The sequence below is a fragment of the Ceratosolen solmsi genome, unplaced genomic scaffold (assembly GCF_000503995.2).
Source record: "Ceratosolen solmsi marchali unplaced genomic scaffold, CerSol_1.0 scaffold47, whole genome shotgun sequence".
Classification (NCBI taxonomy): Eukaryota; Metazoa; Arthropoda; class Insecta; order Hymenoptera; family Agaonidae; genus Ceratosolen; species Ceratosolen solmsi.
In genome coordinates this window covers 3,679,276-3,703,923 of record NW_011948419.1, presented here as the reverse complement: position 1 = coordinate 3,703,923, position 24,648 = coordinate 3,679,276, and the positions used below count along the sequence as shown (strand labels likewise).

General features: G+C 32.5%; 3 protein-coding genes across 4 annotated transcripts in view; 2 read left to right on the top strand and 1 right to left on the bottom strand.

Moving 5' to 3' along the window:
- LOC105360568 (uncharacterized) overlaps positions 1-5,061 on the bottom strand; it is a 38,025-nt gene extending 32,964 nt beyond the window's left edge. Inside the window, exons 1-3 of one of the 2 annotated variants that reach the window (XM_011497507.1) lie at positions 4,864-5,061; positions 1,458-1,848; positions 340-771 (exon numbers count right to left, since the gene is read on the bottom strand). In XM_011497507.1, the coding sequence (XP_011495809.1) occupies positions 341-771; positions 1,458-1,626 (600 nt within the window). In that variant the 5' untranslated portion in view covers positions 1,627-1,848; positions 4,864-5,061 and the 3' untranslated portion in view covers position 340. Of the gene's footprint in view, positions 1-339; positions 772-1,457; positions 1,849-2,610; positions 2,700-4,863 lie in introns of those variants that run through there. The other variant, XM_011497508.1, reaches the window with a different exon arrangement.
- Positions 5,062-5,167: 106 nt separating this feature from the next.
- On the top strand, positions 5,168-12,981 carry Dus2 (Dihydrouridine synthase 2). The gene is made up of 5 exons (XM_011497502.1): positions 5,168-5,499; positions 7,160-7,644; positions 8,623-8,897; positions 11,880-12,218; positions 12,590-12,981. The coding sequence occupies exons 1-5, from the start codon at positions 5,319-5,321 to the stop codon at positions 12,696-12,698; spliced, it is 1,389 nt and encodes a 462-aa protein (XP_011495804.1). The 5' UTR covers positions 5,168-5,318; the 3' UTR covers positions 12,699-12,981.
- Positions 12,982-14,002: 1,021 nt separating this feature from the next.
- LOC105360778 (uncharacterized) overlaps positions 14,003-24,648 on the top strand; it is an 18,002-nt gene continuing 7,356 nt past the window's right edge. Inside the window, exons 1-10 of the mRNA XM_011497779.1 lie at positions 14,003-14,086; positions 15,102-15,337; positions 17,210-17,515; positions 17,976-18,197; positions 19,831-20,160; positions 20,858-21,279; positions 21,927-22,155; positions 22,244-22,518; positions 23,039-23,249; positions 23,825-24,072. Of these exons, the coding sequence (XP_011496081.1) occupies positions 15,169-15,337; positions 17,210-17,515; positions 17,976-18,197; positions 19,831-20,160; positions 20,858-21,279; positions 21,927-22,155; positions 22,244-22,518; positions 23,039-23,249; positions 23,825-24,072 (2,412 nt within the window). The 5' untranslated portion in view covers positions 14,003-14,086; positions 15,102-15,168. The remainder of the gene's footprint in view (positions 14,087-15,101; positions 15,338-17,209; positions 17,516-17,975; positions 18,198-19,830; positions 20,161-20,857; positions 21,280-21,926; positions 22,156-22,243; positions 22,519-23,038; positions 23,250-23,824; positions 24,073-24,648) is intronic.

Sequence of the window (24,648 nt, the reverse complement as noted above, 5' to 3'; positions counted from 1 at the left end):
GCACAGATGTTTATTACACTAAGTACAATTAATAATAATACAATAGCTCAAATGTTTCTTGTTTCATAACAATAATAACTTGGGTCCCGGTAGAGCCAAAATTTCTCTCTTGGTACGCGCGATCCTTCACGCCCATATTCTTATAAAAATTGATTTTTCAAGTTTTCAAGTAAGGCGACTCTGTTCCCGAATGATTGAATGCATCTTTTTACTCAACGGGAACCCGCAACTCCACCTCTCACGCATCCTTTCTCAAAACGCACGCACGTACGCACGCAAACAAACATCGATTAATAAATAAGTAAAATGGGATTGACCCATTTTTCAAGCATGCACAACCTTAGGCCTCCTTGAGCGAGGCGAGGGCGAAGATTTCGACGAAGCTCAAGCTGTACTGGGAGAGATCGACGTAGGGCACTTCGTAATGGTCGCAGAAGTCCTCGGAGATGTAACGCGCGACGGCCAATGAAGCCCCGAGGCTCAAGCCCCCGTAATTATCGTTGAAGAGGCACACCAGGATGAGGCTAATCATCTGCAGGAAGAGCACGAAGTTGGTAAAATTCTGTAGCTTCGAGCGATCCTTGATCCTCGTGGAGCTGAGCTCGATGACGGTGGGCAAGAGGCCGAAAGCCAGGAGGAGGAAGCGAAACTCCTCGCGGACGCAGTACTTGAGCAGGACTTCGGTGGTGAAGAAGGCGAAGGGCACGACTTCGATTACGCTCGAAAAGAGCTCGTAGAAGTTTCTGAAGCGCTTCGTGATTCCCGGCCCTCCTGCGAAACATTATTATCAATTACGTAAAGAAGAGGATCGTATTGATGTGAGATCAATGAACGATTACATCGACTAAAGTCACTTCGAATCGAGGACATTATAATCGAGTTTATAAATTATAAATTCCACGACTGGATGAACTCATTTTATTCACTATTATCATTTCTTATAGGTTGTTAAATACGTTAGTTTATGAATTATTCAACATTGCGCGTGCATTGAATTATTTAAAAACCATTACTACGAAGGCCAATAATGTACGTGAAACGCGCTCGAAACAATCATTTAATTAGCAAATTACGTAAAACCGTAATGTTACTTTTATTTTATTTTTATTTCATTTAAATTACTAAACTATTTAACAAAACTGTGGATGATTTATGCTTTATGTATAGAAGTGCATTATTACATTACGATATTTAAGTGATTAAGAAAATATATTAAGATAATTTATTTAGGATGAAAAGGTTTTCGTAAAAATTGAAAATTCTATAGCATCATAAAATTAGTAAATTCTTAATACTTTCGCAATTGCCAAACCACAATATCGATTAATTTATCAATATTTAAACTAATAATATAAGATATGTATATATAGATAAAAGATATCAAAATCTTAAATCATGTAAGAGGTGACGTTATCGTGATTTTATAAGTTTGAGCGATTCAATGCATAATTACCTACCGAATCTAAATATTCCCAGAATAGAATGCACAAGTAGGATTTGAAAAGCGCGAACGGCCCATCCTTGCTCGGCCGCTCGTAATGTAAATGAATCCTTGAAGAATTTCATACATGTAATGGTAACAATTAGCTTTACAATGTGTGCAATAACAGTCCCTGGATTAGCCATTCTGTTGAATAACTATGGAAGAGCTTAGTTTCTACTTCTTATATTTGCCAAGTTTTTATATTTCTTTTAATGATTTTTCAGTCTCGAATCATTCGTTCTAATTACGTTGGCAATTTCAACAAAAAATAAACAACATTTTTGGAAGTACTTTATAAGTTAATTTATCACATAGTATGAAATATATAATGATTATCGGAGAAAATTTCTGTCGAATTCATAAACCTGCAAAAAAAAAAAAATTTTCTATAGTAAATATATTCACAGGTTATCATTGATTATGTATTAGAAAATTAAATTAAAAATCTTACTAAACAAAAAATTAAAAAATTTACTCACTAATATCGATCTTCACAACTATTAATTCCAATATTTAATTTAATCAATATAAATTAAGATCGATTAATTTATAGTCACGACGAAAATAACAAATTTTAATAATATATCATCAAAGCATGAAAAAAAATACAATTAAGATATTATATATACATTGAGAATAATGATTAATTATAATTAAGGATTTAATTTATCGCACTGACTTCTGAAAATTACTGCTAAATAATCATGATAAATAATGGAATGATAAATAATTTGATAAGCAATGATAGATAATTTAAAATTTATACTATCTCAAACTCGTTAATAACTAATTGACGTAACAGTAATGCACCAATTATGCAAAGTTGTTGTACATAAGATCGGCTAATTCATACGAATAATATACTTATGCATTTCATTAAAAGACCAATGAAAATTACAATTTTATATATAAAAAGGAAAAGAGAAAAAAAAGAAAAAAATTTACAAAAATAAACAATTACGTAACAGTGCTCTAAATTCTACTCTACGATAGAGACAAATAACATTCCGCAACAATGACTGTTAAAAAGGACGGAAAGTAAAAGGAAAACAAAAATAGAAAAAACAGTTGCGAAACAAAAACAATCAAACTGCCAACGGCAAGACAAAACAGAATATAATATTTACGAGTCTTTTGCGCGCGTCACCAAACTCCACGACACCTGCGAGGGAGGAAAAGCGAAGCTGTCTCATCGCCAAAATCGTGTCGCGCGACCTGACCCGACCACGACTGCCTCGAGACGTTTCAGCAACACTCCCAAGTACCTCGACTCTCCAGCCCTCCTTCCCCACCCCCTCCCCCCGCCACGAAGAAGCCCATGTCTTGTGTTCTTTCCATGCATTTACCGCCCACTTTGTAACGCTTCTGCCTCGCCGCTGCCACAGAAAGACATAAAAAAACAAAAAACAAATGCAAAAGAAGGATAAAACATACGTGACACTAATTGCGTGCACGTAGTTACTACACTACAGCTATCGTCGTCCAACGGTCGACCCGCGACGCGACGCCATGACGCGCCCGAAGCACATAACCTATTTCCCCTGTGCTGCTCCACTATCTAGCAGACAGCCCAATACGTTTCCTCCTGAATGCACGGATCGCGTATGCGCAGCTGCACGTGTGTGCGCGACGTTTTATGGCTTATGAGCATGAAGTAAGGCGAATATATTCGGCATTTTAAGATGAAGAGATTACGAAAATGTGAAAAGATTTTTGAAAATAAAGCGAACAACATTCGTAGTAGCAACTGGACTAACCCAACTTCAATTAATTCTTCGATAACTCAAGTCTTCAAAGGCAGCAAAATACACACATATTCATTCGTATAAAACATACGTACGATAGATTTTATCTTACATACTCCTGCCTATGCACTACTACCTGCACGATAATAATTTAATTTATATTTAATACTTAATTACCCTTATGATTTTTTCCCTCTCACTTTTTTTTCTTCTTAAAATAAATTCCTTAATAATGACATTATAAATGTATTATTTGGCATTAATAAATTTGTATTTCGCATATTTCAAACAGCCTTCAATGATTATTCATAACTATTAGAAACACTTATTACGTAGTTATAATTTACTGTAAAATGATATATTAAAAATTGGCATTTTTCTCTTCTTTTTTTTCATTTCTTTTTGTATCAAAATAAATAAAATAAATAAAATAAATAAAATAATAAAGTAAACTGTAATAGCGTTTCAAATAATACAGTTAATAATGATCTTAAGTTATATATATATATATATATATATATATATATATATATATATATATATATATATAATTAGATTACGATATTAATATTAGAATAAAAATATTAAATTGGAATTGATTTTTCAACAACTTGCGCTTAAAATATTTATTTAATAATGCATCGATTAAACTATCTAAATCTTAAAAATCAAAATCAATCTTTCAATTATGTTCGAGTTTATTATTTTATTTTATTTTTTTTTACATTATTAAGCAATCGATCCGATATTCATATTTTGTATTTCGAGAGACATGCATATTCTATAAAAAATGAAAACTTATTTTTTTAAATTATCTACGCATAGTTTTTAAATATTACAAATAATACAGATTTTATCATTGTATTATTTTAAATTAGTGTAGATATTTTCAATTTTAAATTAAAAATATTTGAGATAGGAAATTTTAAAGGCATTTTAAAAGATTTTACTATCTCTATTGATAAACTACAATGGCATTCAATTTAACTATAAAAATAATAATCTATAAAATGTTATTATTATCTTATTTATCATTGTAAATAAGAACAGTAAAATTGTAGTTGATTGTTCGTTGTTATATAATATCGTGCAGTGAGTGAGCTGTAAAATTTTTTAAAACAATTTTTTTTTATTTCTCATAAATGAACATGATTAATTAAAAGTAATAATTGGTAACTATTATCTTGATTGGAAACATGAAAATACAAATAAAATCGAAACTAACGCCTATTTATACTACAGAATTCTTTTCATATCGTGCTAATTAATCAGAATTTACAACTATATTGCAATAACAGAATTCAAGAATTTATATATGGATCGCGGTCAATTTCGTAGCTAAAGTATAAATTTTTAATAATAATAATATAATGGGAAGTGTGTTAAAAATTTGTTACGTATACTTTTGTTCTATAATTTAAATGTGAAATAAATTCGTGGAATAAATATTTATAAGAATGAAAGGAGATGTTTTCTTATCAAGCGTGTCTTTGGCACATATTTTAAGCTTTCGAACGAATAACACGAAGGGAATGGATATTTCAGCAATTGATAATTCATGTTTCGAAACGTAAGCAACGGAATTCCTCGTCAATTTAATTTTAAGGTCGAAAGCTAATTAACGTGCTTACTTACCGGCCGCGACGTTGAGCTTCTTGCACCGCGAGAGCCGTGACTTTTACCTCCTTGCGCTATGAATCCCCACGTGCTCCGCGACTAAAATGGAAATTTGAAAATATACAAGCGTGTGGCTCGTTATTAAGTAACTTTTTATCTGGCGAAACCCGGCGTTAATAATCGAGGGGATCGTCGACGTTTAAGAGGACGAGTGCGCGCCCGCAAAGCCGCTGGCCGGGAAAAATCACCGCCCCCCCCCGCCCCCCAACGCGGAGCCGTCTAGAGCCCGCCAGTGGTGCCATCTCGCGTCCCTTTCCATCACTCGCGTCGACAACCATAACCTGTTCCTGGAGGTTGCACGTCGATGGGAAGGCGCACGTCCCTCGTTGGCCGTGACATCAGCTGTTCGACCTGTTCGGCAACGTGCACCTACACGCGATTTCGAACCTCCGAGTGTCGCGTGGCCGAATGAAATGACAGCCGCGTCGGAACCGAGGCCGCGACTCGTTTACGCGGACAAGATCATACTCGCCCCGATGGTGCGCATCGGCACGCTACCCATGCGCCTCCTGGCCCTCGACTACGGCGCCGACATCGTCTACACGGAAGAGCTTATCGACTGGAAACTGCTGCGGTGCGTGCGACGCGAGAATGGTAAGTCACTCAGGCACGACCCTTTGCATTTGCGAAATCATCGTGTTGCTGGATGCATGATTATCGAGTGCCTCGCCGACCAACAACTCCTCTTCGGGCGATGATTATGCTTCGTTCCGTAACACTCTTACCTTCCTTCGCCTTACCTTCTTCGTTTGCCTTTTGTTTACTTAAACTACATCGTATTGAATAAATTCCTTCGATTGCCATGGGCGTGCTAATGATCCGAGTGTTGCTCAACAACAACAGGAATAATAAGCGACTGATTGGGAATGGTAGAAAATACGTGTAATCGAGACGTATTAACTTGTGGTCCAAATGACACATCGCGCTGTAGCTCGCTGTAAGTGATATGTCAAACCTATGCAACTTTCAAAGTTATTGAAAAGATGACAAATTACATTGAATTGTAGCTTATCTGAAAGCAGATATTTCATGCGAAAACAGTAAATCACTTATATTGACAAGTCCACTTACATTTATTGTAAATTATCTTTACTCTATACTTGGCATACGATCCAGCATCCCATTTGATTTATGAATTGAATTATTATGAAATTCTCTTTGGACAATTGATAGATAATCATCATAATTAAACATTAATGAAAACGTAAAATATAAATATAAATCGATTGTGAAGGGTTTTTTTTTTTTTTTTGATGTCACATTTTTTACCGACTGGTTTTTTCTCATCAATTAAAGTTCAAAAATTTAAATTAAAACAAATTTGAAAAATCGAACTTTTACTTAAATATTAAAAAAGTCAGATGCGTAATGAATATTTTACTGAAGTTTCCGCATGAGATATATTTTAATTTCTTCAGATTTATAATTTACAATTATATATATATATATATAAATGTTTTTGAAATACCAAGTTAATATCTGCAGAAAGCCCAAAAAAGATTCTCTCTCTCTCTCTCTCTCTCTCTCTCTCTCTCTCTCTCTCTCTCTCTCTCTCTCTCTCTCTCCCTCTATCTATCTATCTAACTATCTATCTAGCCATCAATAACTGCTTACATAAACATATATAAGAATTTGATTTCAAATAATTTACACACTCGCTATTCGATTAAAAAGGAGCAATCAATTGTTGATGATTAATCAAGGAATTAAAACAAATGAATTTTATTTACGAATAAAGCTTTTCAATTAACAAATACATAACAAATACCTATTTCAATAAGTTAAATAATTAAATAGGGTAAATTTATCGTTTGAACAATTTATATAATTGACGATGAAATTAATTCGTATTTATCTTTGAATATCAATATCAATTTATTTTATTAAATTTTCAAATTAAATTTATAAATTAAATTTTCAATATTATTTATGTCTGTATAAATTTATCTCATTAAATGTATTTTGAATATAATACAAGTATATTTTATGCAACAATTGATATATGCGTATCGAGAATATTCCAAATAATATGAAAAATGAATATATAATTTTGTAATAATTCTTTATTATTTTAGAAAATAAAATTTCTATTCAATATATCTTTACCGAATGATTAATAATTGAATATGTAATAGTAAAACCGTTAATACGTAAAGCAATATGAGATAGTTGTCAAATTAAATTGTTCGATTAATAAATTATTGGAAGCCCCAATGGAACGTCGCAAACGTCTGAAGAATAACATAATCGACAGATGTACTGAAGACGGTGGACTACATCGACAAGACTGACGGTACCGTGGTATTCCGCACCTGCGCCAGGGAACGCGATCGCGTGGTTCTTCAACTAGGTAGCTGCGACGCTGGACGCGCCCTGAGGGTCGCGCGCCTCGTGGAGTCCGACGTGGCCGGGATCGACCTGAACATGGGCTGTCCTCGGCGTTTCTCTGTCCTGGGTGGTATGGGCGCGGCACTTCTCGGGCAACCGGAGAAAGCCAGCGGCATGCTACGGGGGCTCGTCGAGGGTCTCAGCATACCCGTCACCTGCAAGATACGCGTGTTGCCGAGCCTCGAGGCCACTCTCGAGCTTTGCGACACCCTCGCTTCGAGCGGCATCGCGGCCATTGCCGTTCACGGGCGCACCATTGACGAGCGGCCTCAACACGCTAATAGGAATTACGTCCTAAAGAAGATCGCCGAGCACCTTAGCATTCCTGTCATTGCCAACGGTGGTTCCAAGGTAGGCTTGCCCTTCCACCCGTCCGTCCCCCGCCCCGTCTTGACACAGCATAGTTCTCTTAGTTGTAGTTGCACTATTTTCATATTCATATTAATAGTGACTATTACTAGATGATTTTATTATTCTAGATAAAAATTGGGTCAACTTTATGAAAGATTTCCCATTTTAAAAAGACTGCCTACCGCGCAATAGTATATTTATATATATATATATATATATATATATATATATATATGAACAAAAGAATTCCGTTATCGTATAAACCACATTTCCAAGTCAAGCGCAATTGTTAATAGCAATTTTCTTATTGATGAAGATTTGATTAACGATCAACGAATAAGTTGCAAGACATTAGCATTATCAATTCAGTATTATTATCAATTTGAATTAAAATATTTTATTGGGTATAACGTCATTTTATTAAAATTACAAAAACAGGTTTAATATTTTTGTTAATATCAATTGTCGTGGATTCTCGATATTCCAACTTTATTATTATTCTTTGATAATGTAATATAGCGATTTGAATTTTTTTTTTTTTTTTTTTTTTTTTTATATTTGGCAGAAATCGTCTGTAACTAATTTCTGTTAAATTCTTTTTGGAACAGAGGGTAAAAAAAGTTCTAATCAAAAAGCGATCGACAATGTTGAATGCGCAATTGAAATCATTTAAAATGAATGGCAATGTAATTTTTATCTAGAATCTCTTCATCGTAATTTCCCTGGTATTTAGAACAATAAATACGACAATATGCTTGCTGCACTTGGCTACTGTAGTACATTAAATTAAATTATTATAAATTTATCAAGGTCTCGTAGGCGCCAACTCGAGCGAAAATTTAAAAATTAATTAAATTCTGCCCTCCCGTGAAATCGAACGTATGGCGATATTGCGCACCCATTGGTATCGTTAAAATACCACCAACAAACACCTTACACCATCCGTACAAATCTCCTCAATAAAATTACCCACTTAAGGAGATAGAGAAGAGAGAGGACATATTCCGCTTCAAGCAGGATACTCACTGCAGCAGTGTCATGATCGCGCGCTCGGCCGAGTGGAACTGCTCGATATTCAGGTCGACGGAGATGCTCCCTATGGAGCAGGTCATACGAGACTATCTGAAGCTAGCGGTCGATTACGATAATTCGCCGAGCAATACCAAGTACTGCGTGCAGAATATACTGCGTGAGCTGCAGGAGTCGCCGCTCGGCAAGAGATTTCTCGAGACTCAGACACTCGAGCAGATTTGGTAAGAATTCACTGACACCGCATTAACTCGATTTGCTTCAACGTGCATTCCAGCTCGTTCTTGGGACTTGATGAGAGAAAAGAGAATTTTTACCGCACATAAAGTTATGCTGTGGAATTAAAATCAGCAGCCATATTACGTGCGGCCCAAGTCCATATTTGTTAATATGTTTGTTTTATTATTTCATTAATTGCCTTCCCTTTCTTAATATTATTGTTCGAGGGGAATGATTATCATAATAATGGTTATAATCCGTGGAAATTTTATTTTTAAATGAAAAAATCAAAGACCCGTTTAATTGAAAAACAAAATAGTTAGAGTTATATGTGCTGTATGGAAAATATTTTTATGCTATTAAAGCATTACAATTGCACTACTAACTTATATCTTTGATAAAAATCAATGTCAATTTTTACCTCCAGTGGTAGTAGATTGCTTGGAATAATTTCACATATTTAGGGATTGTTTGTGTATTATATAAATAGACAGTTAACGCTTTTATACTTGAATTTATCACACATCTACAAGTTTACGATAAATTTCGAAATATATGAAAGTACATTATTGTTTGGTGCTTAAATTGTAATATAAATACAATTACAATAGAGAATGGTTGAATGCATTATTAAATATTAACATGTGTGCATAAATGAATAAGAATAACGTATAGAAATTGAATATGAATTTTGATTTGGCAATTTGAAAAATAAAAATATTATCTTTAACGCCGATATCTTAGTTATACTCGACCTGAAACATAATTTTTATCTTTTTATAAAGAAAATTTTAGCAAAAATATCAGACAAAATATTTTAAAACGATTATGACTAAAATTATTTTTAGCCATAAGACACAAAACTAGAGACGATAGTATATAAAACCAGTAAAAATTTTATTCAGAAAATTATTCCAGCTATTTTAGTCTAAGACTGTTGTCTTAACAAGCATTTCATATATAATAAACAATTTTCAAATGAGAAGCCGAATATTTTTCATATTTCTTTATTAAATATCTATATGTGCTTATGTATATGTATGTGTTTGTATACATGTTTTGCAGAATTTATAATATATGTATTTCTAGACTTACTCAAGCTGTGTAAAAAAAAAATACTGAATGTATTATAAATGAAATTTCAATTTGTCGGCATAATTAGCTTTTAAACGTAAAATTTTAAGAATGATCGCTTTACTTTAAATTTGAAAAATCTTCAATGCATAGATTATTTTATTAAATTTTTTAAATATTAGTCAATATGAAGACCAAGTTACACCAATAGGAAAATTTTTATTTAATTTAAATTAATTTAAAAATTTTAAATATACAAAACTGTAAATATGGAAGAATAGTATTAAAAATCATTAAATATTTTGAAAAATAATTACTTCGGCTTTATAAGTTATATATCTGTTAAACGCAAAATAATAAATCTCCAATTTAAATATTCTAAAAGTACATTTTATTATATGAAAATACTAAAAACTATTATTCATTTGTTATAAATAAAATAAAAATAAAAAATACTTGAAATTGAACAATTCAGTTAAGCTTGAGAAAATTTTAATACAAATTTAGTGGAAAATTATAAATTTAATTCTTTATTGTGGATTTCAAATGTTATTATATTATTAAAAATTATATTATTTTTGAAGGTGTGAAATAATATTTTATTTGTAGGTATTGTGTAGAAATTATATTCACAATGAACGATCAGATTAAATTTGACAATTTAATACTAAAAATATTCATTATAAAAATTAGAACTAAACCAAATTATTCAACACTTTATGTTATGATATAAAGAAATGAATTATAAATTTTTTTGTAAATGCATTTTAATAACAATGAAAGCAAATTTTCTAGCTTTTTTCGACATTTCTAATTTTAAAGTAACAAAATAGCTTATATCATTGTATAAATACATAAAATTCTCATTATCCTTTTTTTTTATTTTTATTAACAGCATTGTGAATAAATGTGAATAATAAAAAAAATTATATAGCATCAAATGTTGTTAATAAGCTGTGCGTGCAAATCTAATGTGGAATATAAAGTCGAAAAAAATAATTAATAATCACAACTGATATTGCGTGTCAAAATATTTTTTTTATAAATGTATTAGTCGGTAGAAAATACGAATGAAAAATCTTTATGGGAAAATTGAATACAAACTGATAATAATGCGCAAACATTTTTTATTTTATTTTCCGAACATTACAATGTTTGATTATCATTATGCGTGCATATAGGTATATGAATATATTTTTGATTACCAGCATAATATATATTTTTCTTCTTCTTTTTTTCCAATATTTTAATTTATTTATTTTTTAGCTTGCAATAAATTATGAAAGCACTTACATCGAAAAATGTGAATAAGACGTAATGCCATTCAACATAAGATTTTTGAAGTTTTTCGAAAAGTGTTAGTTCGTAAATGAATGTAAAAAAATCGTATATATACCAAAGATAGTTTATTATTATAAAAAACTGTTATTTATGTTGTGACATTATTTAATATTGTTATTTTAATGTTTTTATAAATATTCGAATAAAAGACTGTTAACAATTTTCATTTTTACCTTAATTTTTGTGGAAAGCAAGTCGACATGCTATTTTTCTGTGTAAAGTATGTAATATCCATTGCACGTATTATTTAAAGAAAATGTTATTTATATACCATAAAGATTTATGAAAATAATTTCTAAATAATAATTTAATTTTGTATTCCTAATGCATATTCCTTTAACTGTTTAATCGCGCGGTATTGCAGAACGTATTAACGCGTACTTCGGTTATTCCGCAGCGCTGTAATTAATATAAAAGTCCCTATGTTTTTTTTTACGCACATAATACGTCCGACTTGTCTCGCAGATCCGTGTAATTAAATGAAGTTAGGGAGGAAAAGGGGAGCAGCAGGGAAGGGCGAGGGTGCTGCTAATAATGCCGGATAATAAATAGTGAGGGTTGTCTGATTGCAGCGAGGTCTGGTCCATGGACAATTACTGCCGCGCAAAGACGCAGGAGTACAGGGTGAAAGGGTTCCAGGGCAGGTTCGAGGTCGCGCCCGAGCGCCTCGGGATATTATCCAGCGGCGGGAGTAAGCGCAAGCTGGAGGAGGAAGCCGAGGACGTGCAGCTCATGTGCTGTGCCTTCCTGCGGAATAAATACAACGACGAGTCGAGTTTGCCGAAGAGTCGCCTTGCGAGGTGGACCGAGTCTAATCGGAAGAAGCTGCCCTCTTACGTCACTATACACGAGGAGAAACTCTTCCGGTCGGTCGTCCTGGTCGACGGCCGTAAATACGGATCCTCCTTCTGGTTGGAAACCCACTTGTTTTACAATTATAAGTTTGCACGAATCGGGAGCCCTTCTCAAATTTATATTCTTCTCGCTGCATCGCTTAATAGCAACGTGATAAAGCTTGCTCAAAGTATAATTAAGCTCTCCGAATAATTATATTCTACACTTTATCGTTTTACATTGCGATTATACTTAGTAATTGTAATATCGACCTCTTGTATAATTTCTATCTGATGAAATTTCATTCTACTTGCAAATTTAACCAATGTAAACATATAAAATTTTAATAAATAATTTTCTAACCATATATATATACATTAAGATTAAATTAAATACCATGTAATGTGTTAATATTAGGTTAATATAAATGATGTGATTTTGTTTTTAGGGAAAAGAATAAGAAATGGGCAGAACAAGGAGCTGCATTAGTTTGTCTTTGCGCACTCGGAGTAATTGATCCAGAAACTCTCACCAAAAGTGGCAATCTTTTAGCATGACATTGAAAACGTTGACTGAGCAGTTTTTAAACATTTACTTATTGTATATTTTTTATTATGTTATTAATATCAAACATTGAAAGATTCATCCGTTTTAAGAGAAGATGGTGACAAACAGCAATTAGTTCGCTAAACCATAAGATACTCGTGAGTCGTTGAAATACCGAAAGAAATGATGACTTTCATGTGCGATTGATTGCCTTAAGTTGCGATTTACCATCGAAAAAAATACTATAGTGATCATCAAATAAATTATATTTAATAATTAAAATATTTTATAAGAAATATGTAAAAAGTCTATTTGAAAAGTATTTTTTTATATAGTTGATTGATTATTCATAAATATATGCACAAAGTTTGTATAAAAAAATGAAAATAATAAATTAATTTAAGCGAGAATAGAATTTGTTATTATTTTGAGAAATAATTCAAATAAATTCCATTTACTATTTTATTTTTTTTTTTCGAATCTTTGCGTCTACTATTAAAGTAAAAAAAAAATAAATTCATAATAAATATTTTTCTACTTTATTATCATTCTTCAATAATGAAATTATCATTGGTTAATAAAATTTTTTGTAATATACGATATTCGCTCCTGACGAATACAATTACGGGATCGTTCAAGTATTTTAAATTAATTTTAATTACAATTTGTAATAAACAAAGTATTTTACAAATTATAATAAAGTTATAATCCTAATATTTTTTCTAAGCGATTAAATGAAACGATTAAAAGTACTCAGCGCAGTATGAAAATGTATAGATACATTCCTTATTCTAATAAAAAAAAAATCTTTTTAAAAAATTTGCATAAAATAATGTTAACGTTAGATGTCGAAATAATTATAGAAAAACTAATATAATATAAAGTTCATAGAAAATTCACGTTCAATTGAATTCCTATTTCATAAAACAATTAACCTAAAAATTAATCTAAAAACCCCTTGGTTATCCTAATCTATTATCCAAGTATTATAAAATCTTTATGATTAAATCGTATGGTAATGGGGCATGCACTGAATATCCAAAACAATGATCAGCGATCCTTTAAAAGGACGCGGCTAGAATATGGACTAGCCAGCATTGGGGGTCGCCGTAATAAAGCTCATTTAATCAGGAATGGGACGGCTTCGTAGAATAACACTTGCAACTTCTCGATAAGCAAAATCCCCAAGTATGGTGGTAGAGGAGTGTCAACAACTATCGCTTATTGATCAATAATGTGAGCGATAAGATTGCAACGCGGAGCCTGACGAGTCAAAAATGCATCGCTCACATAAATGACAATTGGGTATGGACGAAAGCCAGCGAAAATTTGGCCCGGAGGCGGACTACGGATATGGAGGCAGCAGCCTCGGGAGCGACGATGAGGATCTGAGTAACGGGTGAGAGAGGTTTTGCGCATAATCCAGTGGTGTTGGGTCGTTTTAGTTATCATTTGGTTGTGTGAGTTTGCGTCTTCTCAACTACGGATATTTGAGGAAAATTCCGAGCTGCGTTCCAGTAAAATTTCATATTAAAACTAATGGTTGTTTATTTATTTTAGTCACATTTAATTTATCTTTAAAATTGCACTTCTCTACAAATTTAATATACAAGATAAATGATTGAGTTAGGATGCAAAAGGTCGGGCTTGTTTTATTTATAATTCATTCGTTTTATATTTTTAATTTATAATAAGAAATTGGAATGAATTGCGTTGAAGAATTAGAATTACAGTTTAAGCCATTGATTATTGTAGTTATTTTACTAAGAAAATACAAAAATAATAGAAAAATCATTATGAAAATGTCACTTCAAGTTTATAAATAATAGAAAGCTAATTAAAAAAATAATTGATTTAAATAAAAATTAGTATGCATTTCTGTATATAATGAAATAATTAATTAAAATTTAAATTTCATAATCATAAAAAATAATCAGTAAAAAAAATATATTTTTTTTTGTCAAGATGATGTCAATGTATAAATTTATTCAATTCTAATGAATTTTTTCTACGTTACAATTGCATTTCTTGACAACATATAGCACTTTTCGCAAATTTACTAAATAGTCGCAATATTCATTTTTTTTCATATATGATAAATAAAATTTTAGAGAAATTTGTATGAATACCAATACAAAAATGCGCAATAATTAAGAAATAATCAAATTAATAATCTTACAGTCAATCTTATCATCAACTGAGCTATTGATATATTAAAGTAATTTTAATGATAAAACATAATCAATAAGATATTTTTATCTTAAAGTATCTTAGTTATAAAATCACCATTTTTTTTTTTTTTTTTTTTTTTTTTTTGAACGCAACATTTATGCTAATATTACGTGAATAAATAATTGCAAAAATACAATATCAATGCATCAATAGATTGAACTTGATCGTGCCATCTTCCACAGACTCAATGGAGGAATTCTGTTGTGGGACTCGTTCAAATGCATAGCACCAAATCCAAAATCAGGTTCGATGGTTGAGAAACGTTGGTACGAAGTCATTTTGCGTATCGTCAAAATCATCTTATATATCTTCTTATTTTGTGCGATTCTTGGAGGTAGTGTCATCGCAAAAGGAACCGCCTTCTTTGCCACGTCACAACTTAGTCAAAGGCCCATACCTTATTGCAACTATTATCCTGGTAATTATCACATTGCCGGTATTTTGTAATATTTACATGTAATGTCGGAGCATATAAAGGTAAGCATTGATATGGGTAGTGATAAATTTGAGCAAAATAAATTGGCTAATGAGGATTACTTCGTTGCGTGAGCAATATATACGATATTCGTGAAAATATTTTATATAAGAAAAAAAATTGGAATAAAGTTCCCAGCTTTTCATATTTAGTGTTGAATATTACATTGTATTTAAACTGTACTAAACGATAGGCTAATTTTTTTTTTATTTCATTTTAAGACACTCATATACTTTTTTTTTTTGTTTTTTTTTTTTGTTGATTATCAATCAGTTGTGTTATATAAAGAATGTTACCGATAATATATTTCATATAACGATAATCGATTTATTATAAAGAAAAGGGGATATAAATCCGAATGTATTAAGGGAAAGTTCAAATAATAATCATATAAACGCCATAAAAAGATAATATATTACATAATATTAGATGTACACTCGCATAAATAAGATAGGATATAAAATTAAAATATGAGGAAAAAAGATTTTTTCTACTGTCTCTTCGTGACTGAAATAAATACCTCCATTACGTATAAATTTCTTTTGTTGCCGTACGTAGAGGAGACAAAAGCCAGATATTATCTCGTGCAGCACAACAACCGAGTTTTCTTTATTGGCTTCCTACTACTAAAAAATCTCATCTACAATTATTTATCCATGCCACGCTCCGCCTTATGCGCTACAATTTTTGCGAGACTTACCGAGCTTATTTTTTTTTCTTCAAATAATATTCTTTCAAGATAAACTGCAAATGACTTGCAATAATACTATCGTAAATAAACCTCTTTTGGTAAAAAATGAAAAATGAAAAAAATAAAGAAAAAAAGACAATTTTTTTTTATATTTACTGTTAGTCTTATTATTATTATTATTATTCTTCTCCTTCTTCTTCTTCTTCTTCTTCTTCTTATTATTATTATTATTATTATTATTATTATTATTATTATTTACATTGTTATTATTATTATTATTATTATTATTATTATTTTATTTTTTTTTATTGTTATTGTTGTTGTTGTTGTTGTTGTTGTTGTTGTTGTTGTTGTTGTTGTTGTTGTTGTTGTTGTTGTTGTTGTTGTTGTTGTTGTTGTTGTTGTTGTTGTTGTTGTTGTTGTTGTTGTTGTTGTTGTTGTTGTTGTTGTTGTTGTTGTTGTTGTTGTTGTTGTTGTTGTTGTTGTTGTTGTTGTTGTTGTTGTTGTTGTTGTTGTTGTTGTTGTTGTTGTTGTTGTTGTTGTTGTTGTTGTTGTTGTTGTTGTTGTTGTTGTTGTTGTTGTTGTTGTTGTTGTTGTTGTTGTTGTTGTTGTTGTTGTTGTTGTTGTTGTTGTTGTTGTTGTTGTTGTTGTTGTTGTTGTTGTTGTTGTTGTTGTTGTTGTTGTTGTTGTTGTTGTTGTTGTTGTTGTTGTTGTTGTTGTTGTTGTTGTTGTTGTTGTTGTTGTTGTTGTTGTTGTTGTTGTTGTTGTTGTTGTTGTTGTTGTTGTTGTTGTTGTTGTTGTTGTTGTTGTTGTTGTTGTTGTTGTTGTTGTTGTTGTTGTTGTTGTTGTTGTTGTTGTTATTATTATTATTATTATCGTTATCATTATTATCATTATCATTATTATTATTGTTCGTAAGTTGACAATAATTCAAAGATGAATTTCGGACAGAAAAGGAGATAATCAAAAAATAAAACACGAAAATTTTATCTATTTAATCAGTACCGTCGTAATACAAACTTAATGCCTTTTAAAAATAACCGGCTGATCTTATATAATCCAGTTCGGAGAGCTTCGAAGAAAGTTCGACCCTTTCCTAGTGGATTATCTTTACGTAAACGCAGGTCACACCAGGAGCAAACAACCGGTTTACGAAGTCTCGCTTCCGGAAAATGCACGTAACTCTTGGGTCTGGTGCATAATCTTGAGCTTCGCTTTGCCGGAAGCCCTGGACTTCCTCTGCTTTCTATGGAACTGTTTGTTCATCAATGTCAAGCTGCCCAGCGCACGTCACATCATCTTACTAAGCGCGATCGAAATTATTCAAGTAGCAGCTTTGGCGCTCTTATTTCTCATCGTTCTCCCGGATCTCGACGTCCTTCAAGGCTCCACGGCTCTTAGCTGCGTCTCTGTCATACCAAGTGCTCTCGGTACGTCTTTAACCAAGGATTCGCTCTTGAGAGACGGCATTTTAAATTACAAATTAACGCTGAATGGCGGTGCGGTTGATTTACGCTGACACCTCCTTAGCTTACGTTTAAATTCCTTGTCAAAGAATCGTGACGTTACTTTATTACTTGCCCGCGTTCTTGTACGATAAAAATAATAAAAATGACTTACCAACGAATGCTTTCATTAAATAGCTAAATTTAGCTGGGAATATTTTATGAGGACACTAAAATAATGAACCCACTGAAAAAGTGGGCTAATGGCCTTGCCAATTGTATTAAGATGGGGAAAAAAATGCTTATTTTATTTTTAATATATTGTTATTTCCATTAATTTTATACTCGAATGGTAAGAATAATTGAAATGGAGAAAGAATTTACTGAATTTATAATCTTTTGGGATATTATAATTGTCTTGGAAATGTTTCTTTTTCAATTTTAGGATTACTATCGAAATCAAGATATCAACAGAATAAACAAGAATCTCGACTCTACTTATTCGGAGATGTTATATCATTATTATGCCAAATAGCCGGACTGATCTCTTTCACTCATCTCGCATTAAAGAAAAAAAATGCTTTCGCACCGTGGACTATTTCTATTGCCCTTACACTATCATCTTTACGCTGGTGGGCAAACTACGTAACGAATGATAGTAAATTTGGTAATTTAATTTTCAAACCATTTGCGTATCTGTAAATTCTATTAACAATGAAATACTTTATATATAATAGATTAAATCATTTAATGTTCGAGTAACGTAGCAAAATTAAAATCTAAAACTATATAAGCTTGGACTATACAAGTGAGTGCATAAATGAGGAGAAAGTAGTCGTTCCAACATTTGGACTTCGAAGCGCACGAAACCTATGTGAATAACAAAGATAGTTAAATAATGCCAAAAATATAGTGGCAAACGAATGAAATGGAGAGTAGTGGGAAATATTCGTAGCGAGAGCGCAATACAATAAATAGCGGCCGTAAACCAATTTTTCGGAAAAACACCTTAGCCGAATCCTCGTTGAGCGTAAATCCGGTCGGCCTTACTGCCGCGATTACGGCGATACTCCGATCCGACGAGGTCAACACGATACTTCCCAGAAAGTTTTACGAGGGATCAAGCTAATAACACGTAGCCGTGCTCTTGTGAATTATTATAACGGTACGAGGCCGTCAAAACCCAACCGACGGAAAAATAGATAATGACTAATTCCCTCAAGAGGAAAAGTTCCCCTCGTCTTTTACAAAGAGGCATTCGCTACAAGATTCAACAACACTTCGCAGCCACTACGTGTGTATCCATCGATTCGTCATTCGCTCGGATCGAGGCTTACTAAATGTATTAAGAGCACCGTTCAAATACACAAATGCTCTCTTTAAACTATTTTCCCCTTGAATAACTGACAATACGACGCTTTTCCCGCTCATCGCGTTCTCGCTAAGTGTTCTCATTTTATTCTCTACATGAAAAGAATGAAAACAGTCAGTTATATTTGAAAATCCGATACGTGTGTGCGTGTGCACGCGCGAATACTATATAGCACGTTCGGTAACGAGGCACATATCATCATTATATATACGCGTGAGCGCATGCGTACATACGTTAAAGACATTTTTTGATAAAATGCTTTATAATTTTACCTAAAAAGTTCATTTAATTTTTTTTTTTTTTTTTTTTTTTTTTTTTTTTTTTTAACAATTGGGATGATGTAAACGTTTTGAAATTATAACGCTATAAAGAATGTTGTAACAATTAAAATGATGTATTATATTTTAGCGTATTAATATTTATTTGTATTGTAATATAAAATTTTTTATGCACGCTCTAAATTATCCAAATAAACCTAATAATTATAATCAATTTTTCATTCAAATTTTTAAATTTATCACTTCACCTTTTCTACATTTATATTTTGATAATTTAATTTCATAAATGAACAATTCTTTTATCGCTCATTATCAATACGTCTTCGTTTCATTTTAAATCGGCAATTTCTCATAAACTGAATATTAATTCACATTTTTTTTTTTAATTTAAAATTTCTTTTTTAAGTTTTTTTTTTATAGAGTATGAAGAACTATTGAATTGTCAGACGTACTGTGAAATTTGCTAAAGCGCAGAGTGAATATAATAGTAAAATTTTCCTTTATCTTAAGTTACTTAAAGAATTTTTTTAATTTTATTTAAAAATATCCCAATTGTTCTATAAATCTATTAAATTTGTAAATATTTTATGATGTACTATGTTGCACGTTTTTAATTTTTTTTTTATTTTATTATGTTATGATGTTTATAGGTTTTATAAAATATCTCGCAAAATCTAAGAGAAAATTGCAAGCACATAGATCGATATTGATTGGCTACACGTCGTTACTTCGAATCGTAATATTTGTATTCACTTCATATCTAATTACTTTATGGAAAGGTATAGAGACGAGCATGTTCTTCGAAGGACTTTGGATGAAGGAGTACAATTATTCGGTAAAATTTATCAATCATTCGTTAATTGGAAAATTTGAAATAAGTTTGCCTGATGATAAGATAATTTATGCATCTGGAAATCGGTGGATACCCTTTAATATTTTCTTAATTCATGCTCTATCAAGTCTCTGCGTCTATAATTGTGGTAAGAATATTTCATTTAATATTTGTACAATAATTAATAGAATAGACTAGTTAATAAGCGCACATTAACAATAAGCCAATGGATAAAAAAAAAAAAAAAAATAAATAAATAAAACAGACAAACACGAGCGCGCGCATTCACTCGTACGCATTAATTTACAATACAGACTCGTTCCTTTTAAAAATATTCTTTTAACGAATCGTGAGCTATGAAATTTTATATGGACAATAAAAATATTGCATTCCACGTAAAATACCGAATAGTAAAAATCGTCTCGTTTATAGCGATGATAATCAAAATTTCCATAGATAATAAAACAAACGTATCTAATTTTTTCCTCTTCCACTTCTCTTTCTCTCTTTCTCTCTTTCTCCCCTTTTTCCTTATTGTATATTTCATTATTTAATACTTTTCATCTACGTATATTTGTATAGAAATTAAACAATATCAATATCACTCAAATATAATATCGACACTATAACTGTAAAAACTAACTTTTAAGTCACACAAACTTTACGATCCGCACGCAGTCGATATTATGCTCCTTTACAAGTAAAATTATTAATAAATCAGAGATTTTTACGCTTTTCACATAATGAGCATCGTCCGAATCAAAGAAAATTTAACCATTAAACTCTGCGCTTACAAGCATACGCATACAAAGAACTTGCACGCATTATAGCAAATTACCTCGTAGGTAAGTTCGCCTGCAAAACCCTCATGCAGGGCTTCGGGTTTGCTTTGCCTCTGAGCCTCGCACTACCTGTCAGCCTCACGGGCTTTTCGCTGCTGAGCGTCGTACGCAACCAGAACCATTGCTTCTTCCACGGACTCGGACCCTTCGCAGCCCTTGACTACCTTTTCTTCACGACACCCCGTCCGGAAGATTACTTAACCTGGCGCTGGCAGCTCTTTCTATGGCTTATCTCACTGTTCTCCCAGCTATGGACCACGAGACACATCTGGTGCACAAGGAACGAGAGACTCGCCACCGCAGATAGAATATTCGCGGTCTCGTCCTATGACTCTCTCCTCGTCGACTTGTCCTTAGCGATGAGTAGGAGGAGGGAAAACTTTGAAGAGGAGCAAGAGGAGGAGGAGGAGGAGGAGGAGGAGGAGGTGGAGGAGGAGGGAGAGGAGGAGGAGGGAGAGGAGAATGATCGCTCCGATAAGGTTCGCTCGCGTTTGAGTATCGCTAGAATGATTTACCACCGTAATAGTACTCGATGCTTACTTTATCATCAATAGATACAATGTCTATTACAAAATATTGAATTGAAATTAATTAACCGTGATTTTCGTAATTTGCATGATATTCTCGACTTATACAATCATCGTATCTTTTAATGATCTTTACTTAGCAACGTATCCTTAAGTAATAGTAGTCTTAACATATAAAATGTTTATTTCTAATATTTTATACAATAATAATAATACATATATATATATATATATATATATATATATATATATAATATATCTTAATATCTATCTAGAATATTTCATTTGCCAATTAAAGATATCAAAAAATATAACGACAATTTAATAATTTAAGCTTCGTTACTTAAAACTTTTATCAATGTTTGTTCGTAATAATCGTAGTGAGAAATTATTTTTAAATACAAAACAACAGATAATAAAGATTGATATAAACATTATTTAAAAATGAATTTAATAAAAAAAAAAAAAAAAAAAAATAAGAGAAAAAACACTAAATCTACTTGTACCGATAAAGCACTTTTCTTTAAAAATCTGTTTATTCGAAGTTCGACAACTGCGAAGTACCAATAATAGTTACGAAGAATTCATTGTCTTCGGTAAAGAACCGGGACCATATTACACGAATTTACGCTTGCGCGACCATGTGGCATGAGACACCAGAAGAGATGACAGATTTTCTTAATAGTATTCTTCGATTGGATCGCGACCAATGCATTATGCGAATAATTCAAAATAATTATCAAATAACGTCGCCCGACTATTATGAATTAGAAGGTAAATACAGATGATACATATATATATATATATATATATAAATCTGAAAATTATTGTTTAAATAATGGCCTTTAATAATTTTGCAAAGTTCATATATTCTTCGATGACGCATTGAAGTGTATTCATGAATGTAGCGGCCGATGCTTCCACGACGAAAATAAAACTCGCGTGAACGAGTATGTGGTGAACTTCATCAAGACGGTAGAAAAATGTATTAGAGCGCGAAATTTGCGAAGCTCCCCACCGCTAAAATATCCCACACCTTACGGTGGAAGACTACTTTGGATCTTACCTGAGAAAACTAAGATGTACTTGCACCTTAAGGATAAGAATAGGATTCGAACGAAAAAACGATGGAGTCAGGTAGGGAATAACTTTGTCAAATTGCTTGTCTAACGAATGAACGTTGTACAGACGCGTATATATATATAGCTGTTCTCATGTAACAAATTATAGTTAATCGAATGGGTATAAATGAAAATTTTGTTTAATTCATTGCAATGTAATGAAATTGATTCGATCATTTTTGCATATTAAAATTTGCCTCGCATTTGCCTTAAATTCGACGTTATAAAGGAAAATGTCTATAAATATCCGAGAAATAATTTGTAAAATATGTTATAAAATAAGATTTATTTATCATAGCCTAATAGATGCCTAATAGAGATGTTGTTTAATAAAAATTTATGCAATATAATTAGGAATGATAATACAATGAGAATTCGGCCAAACTTCATCGTAACATATTATATATACTGATATTATAAAAAAGTGTAAATTTGCTGTTTGCCAAAAATTTTGGCAATCGTTTTATTTTAAACTGAAAATTGAAAAATAGTGCAGTACGTTGAATACGAATTTTGGAAAGCTTTCTTTCATTCAGGTGATGTACATGTATTATTTATTGGGTTACCGATTAATGGAGCTGCCAATCGAAGTGGAGCGAAAAGAAGTCATTGCCGAAAATACGTATATTCTGACGCTCGATGGTGATATTGACTTCAGGCCAAGCGCCGTCAGGACTCTCGTCGACAGAATGAAAATCAATAAGGACGTGGGATCGGCATGTGTCAGAATCCATCCATTGGGAAAAGGTGATTTTAATATTTGGGCAGTTGTAATTTGATCGAAGGACACACATTATACATGACTCTTAGCTTTCATTTTATTTTTGTAATTATTTTGGAAAAATGTTGCAATATTTAGTCCTTACCAAACTATATATCCCTTTAAGTGTAGGCTCGGATAGTGTTTATACGTTTCACATTATGTCTAGGGCACTGTCCGAACAATGAATGTCTTGCAACGCAATCTTTTGCAATTTCTTCACTCGCTCGAAGAAACATGCAACAAAATCAATGAAATGACCATAAAATTCCAATATACGTTGTATATTTAGTTACGTTTATCTTCTCACTCATTTTTCTTTCCAATGCGAAACGCTGAATAGAGTAAGTCGACTGTAATCGAAAATGGAAAAATTACATGGCGATACACTTACTAAGTCATTTCCCTTACGTTCCTCCTTACCCTACCTCAGCCACTAAATGGACATTCCACTTGTTTTAAAATTCAAGGTTACACATAAAGTCGTTATTATGTCGTCGACACTCTCGAGTGACGTAAGTCCAGATAATCCAAGTAACACGAGACTTAACTATTCTTGCAGGGCCGCTAGTTTGGTTCCAAAAATTCGAATACGCGATCGGCCATTGGCTTCAGAAGTCGACGGAACACACGACGGGATCCGTCCTCTGTGCGCCCGGATGCTTCGCCCTTTTTCGAGCCAAGGCCCTCATGGACTACAACGTCATGAAGAAATACGCGACTGTGGCGACCGAGGCCCGCCAATTCATTCAGTACGACCAGGGCGAGGATCGATGGCTCTCCACTCTCATTTTACAAATGGGCTATAAGGTGTGCCGCCCGCCGACGCCCTTCAACGTCTCCAACTGGCATTGGTGCTCGATACCGCCGGCTCGATATTATCGGTCCTAATGAGTACTTCAAAGAGATTCTGACGATTGGATATTGCGCGTTCACTTACTGCTTTACATTTTATCTCGCTCATTTCGAGTTAAATTTGAACGTCGAAATTATCGGTCGTGAACATGAACTCGCTAATCGAACGTTAACGATATCGTAACGGCGAGAAGAGATGATAAAAATTCTTCGCCAGTTACATTTGATTATAAGTTTCACTTGTAAACGACGTCGTAGTCAAATCACGTTTGCAACGAGATTATAAACACGAACGACCCCAACCAAGACTCGTTAATGTTGAAGAAAGCGGAATACTGCCGAACCATACAATTCAAAGACTAAGGCATCGAGTATAAATTAAACGTGGACGGGAATGTACGTTAAGACAATTTTATTGGTCACGTACTTACACGTAGAAATCCGATAATAAGATTTTTGAACAGCTACAGTCTATTTCATACAATCTCTCTCTCTCTCTCTCTCTCTCTCTCTCTCTCTCTCTCTCTCTAT

Bases quoted from the DNA above. Each gene is read 5' to 3' on its own strand.
- Dus2 (XM_011497502.1), top strand. From the start codon at position 5,319: ATGACAGCCGCGTCGGAACCGAGGCCGCGACTCGTTTACGCGGACAAG. The intron at 7,645-8,622 runs GTAGGCTTGCCC...TACCCACTTAAG, and splicing joins TTGCCAACGGTGGTTCCAAG to GAGATAGAGAAGAGAGAGGA. The intron at 8,898-11,879 runs GTAAGAATTCAC...GTCTGATTGCAG, and splicing joins CAGACACTCGAGCAGATTTG to CGAGGTCTGGTCCATGGACA.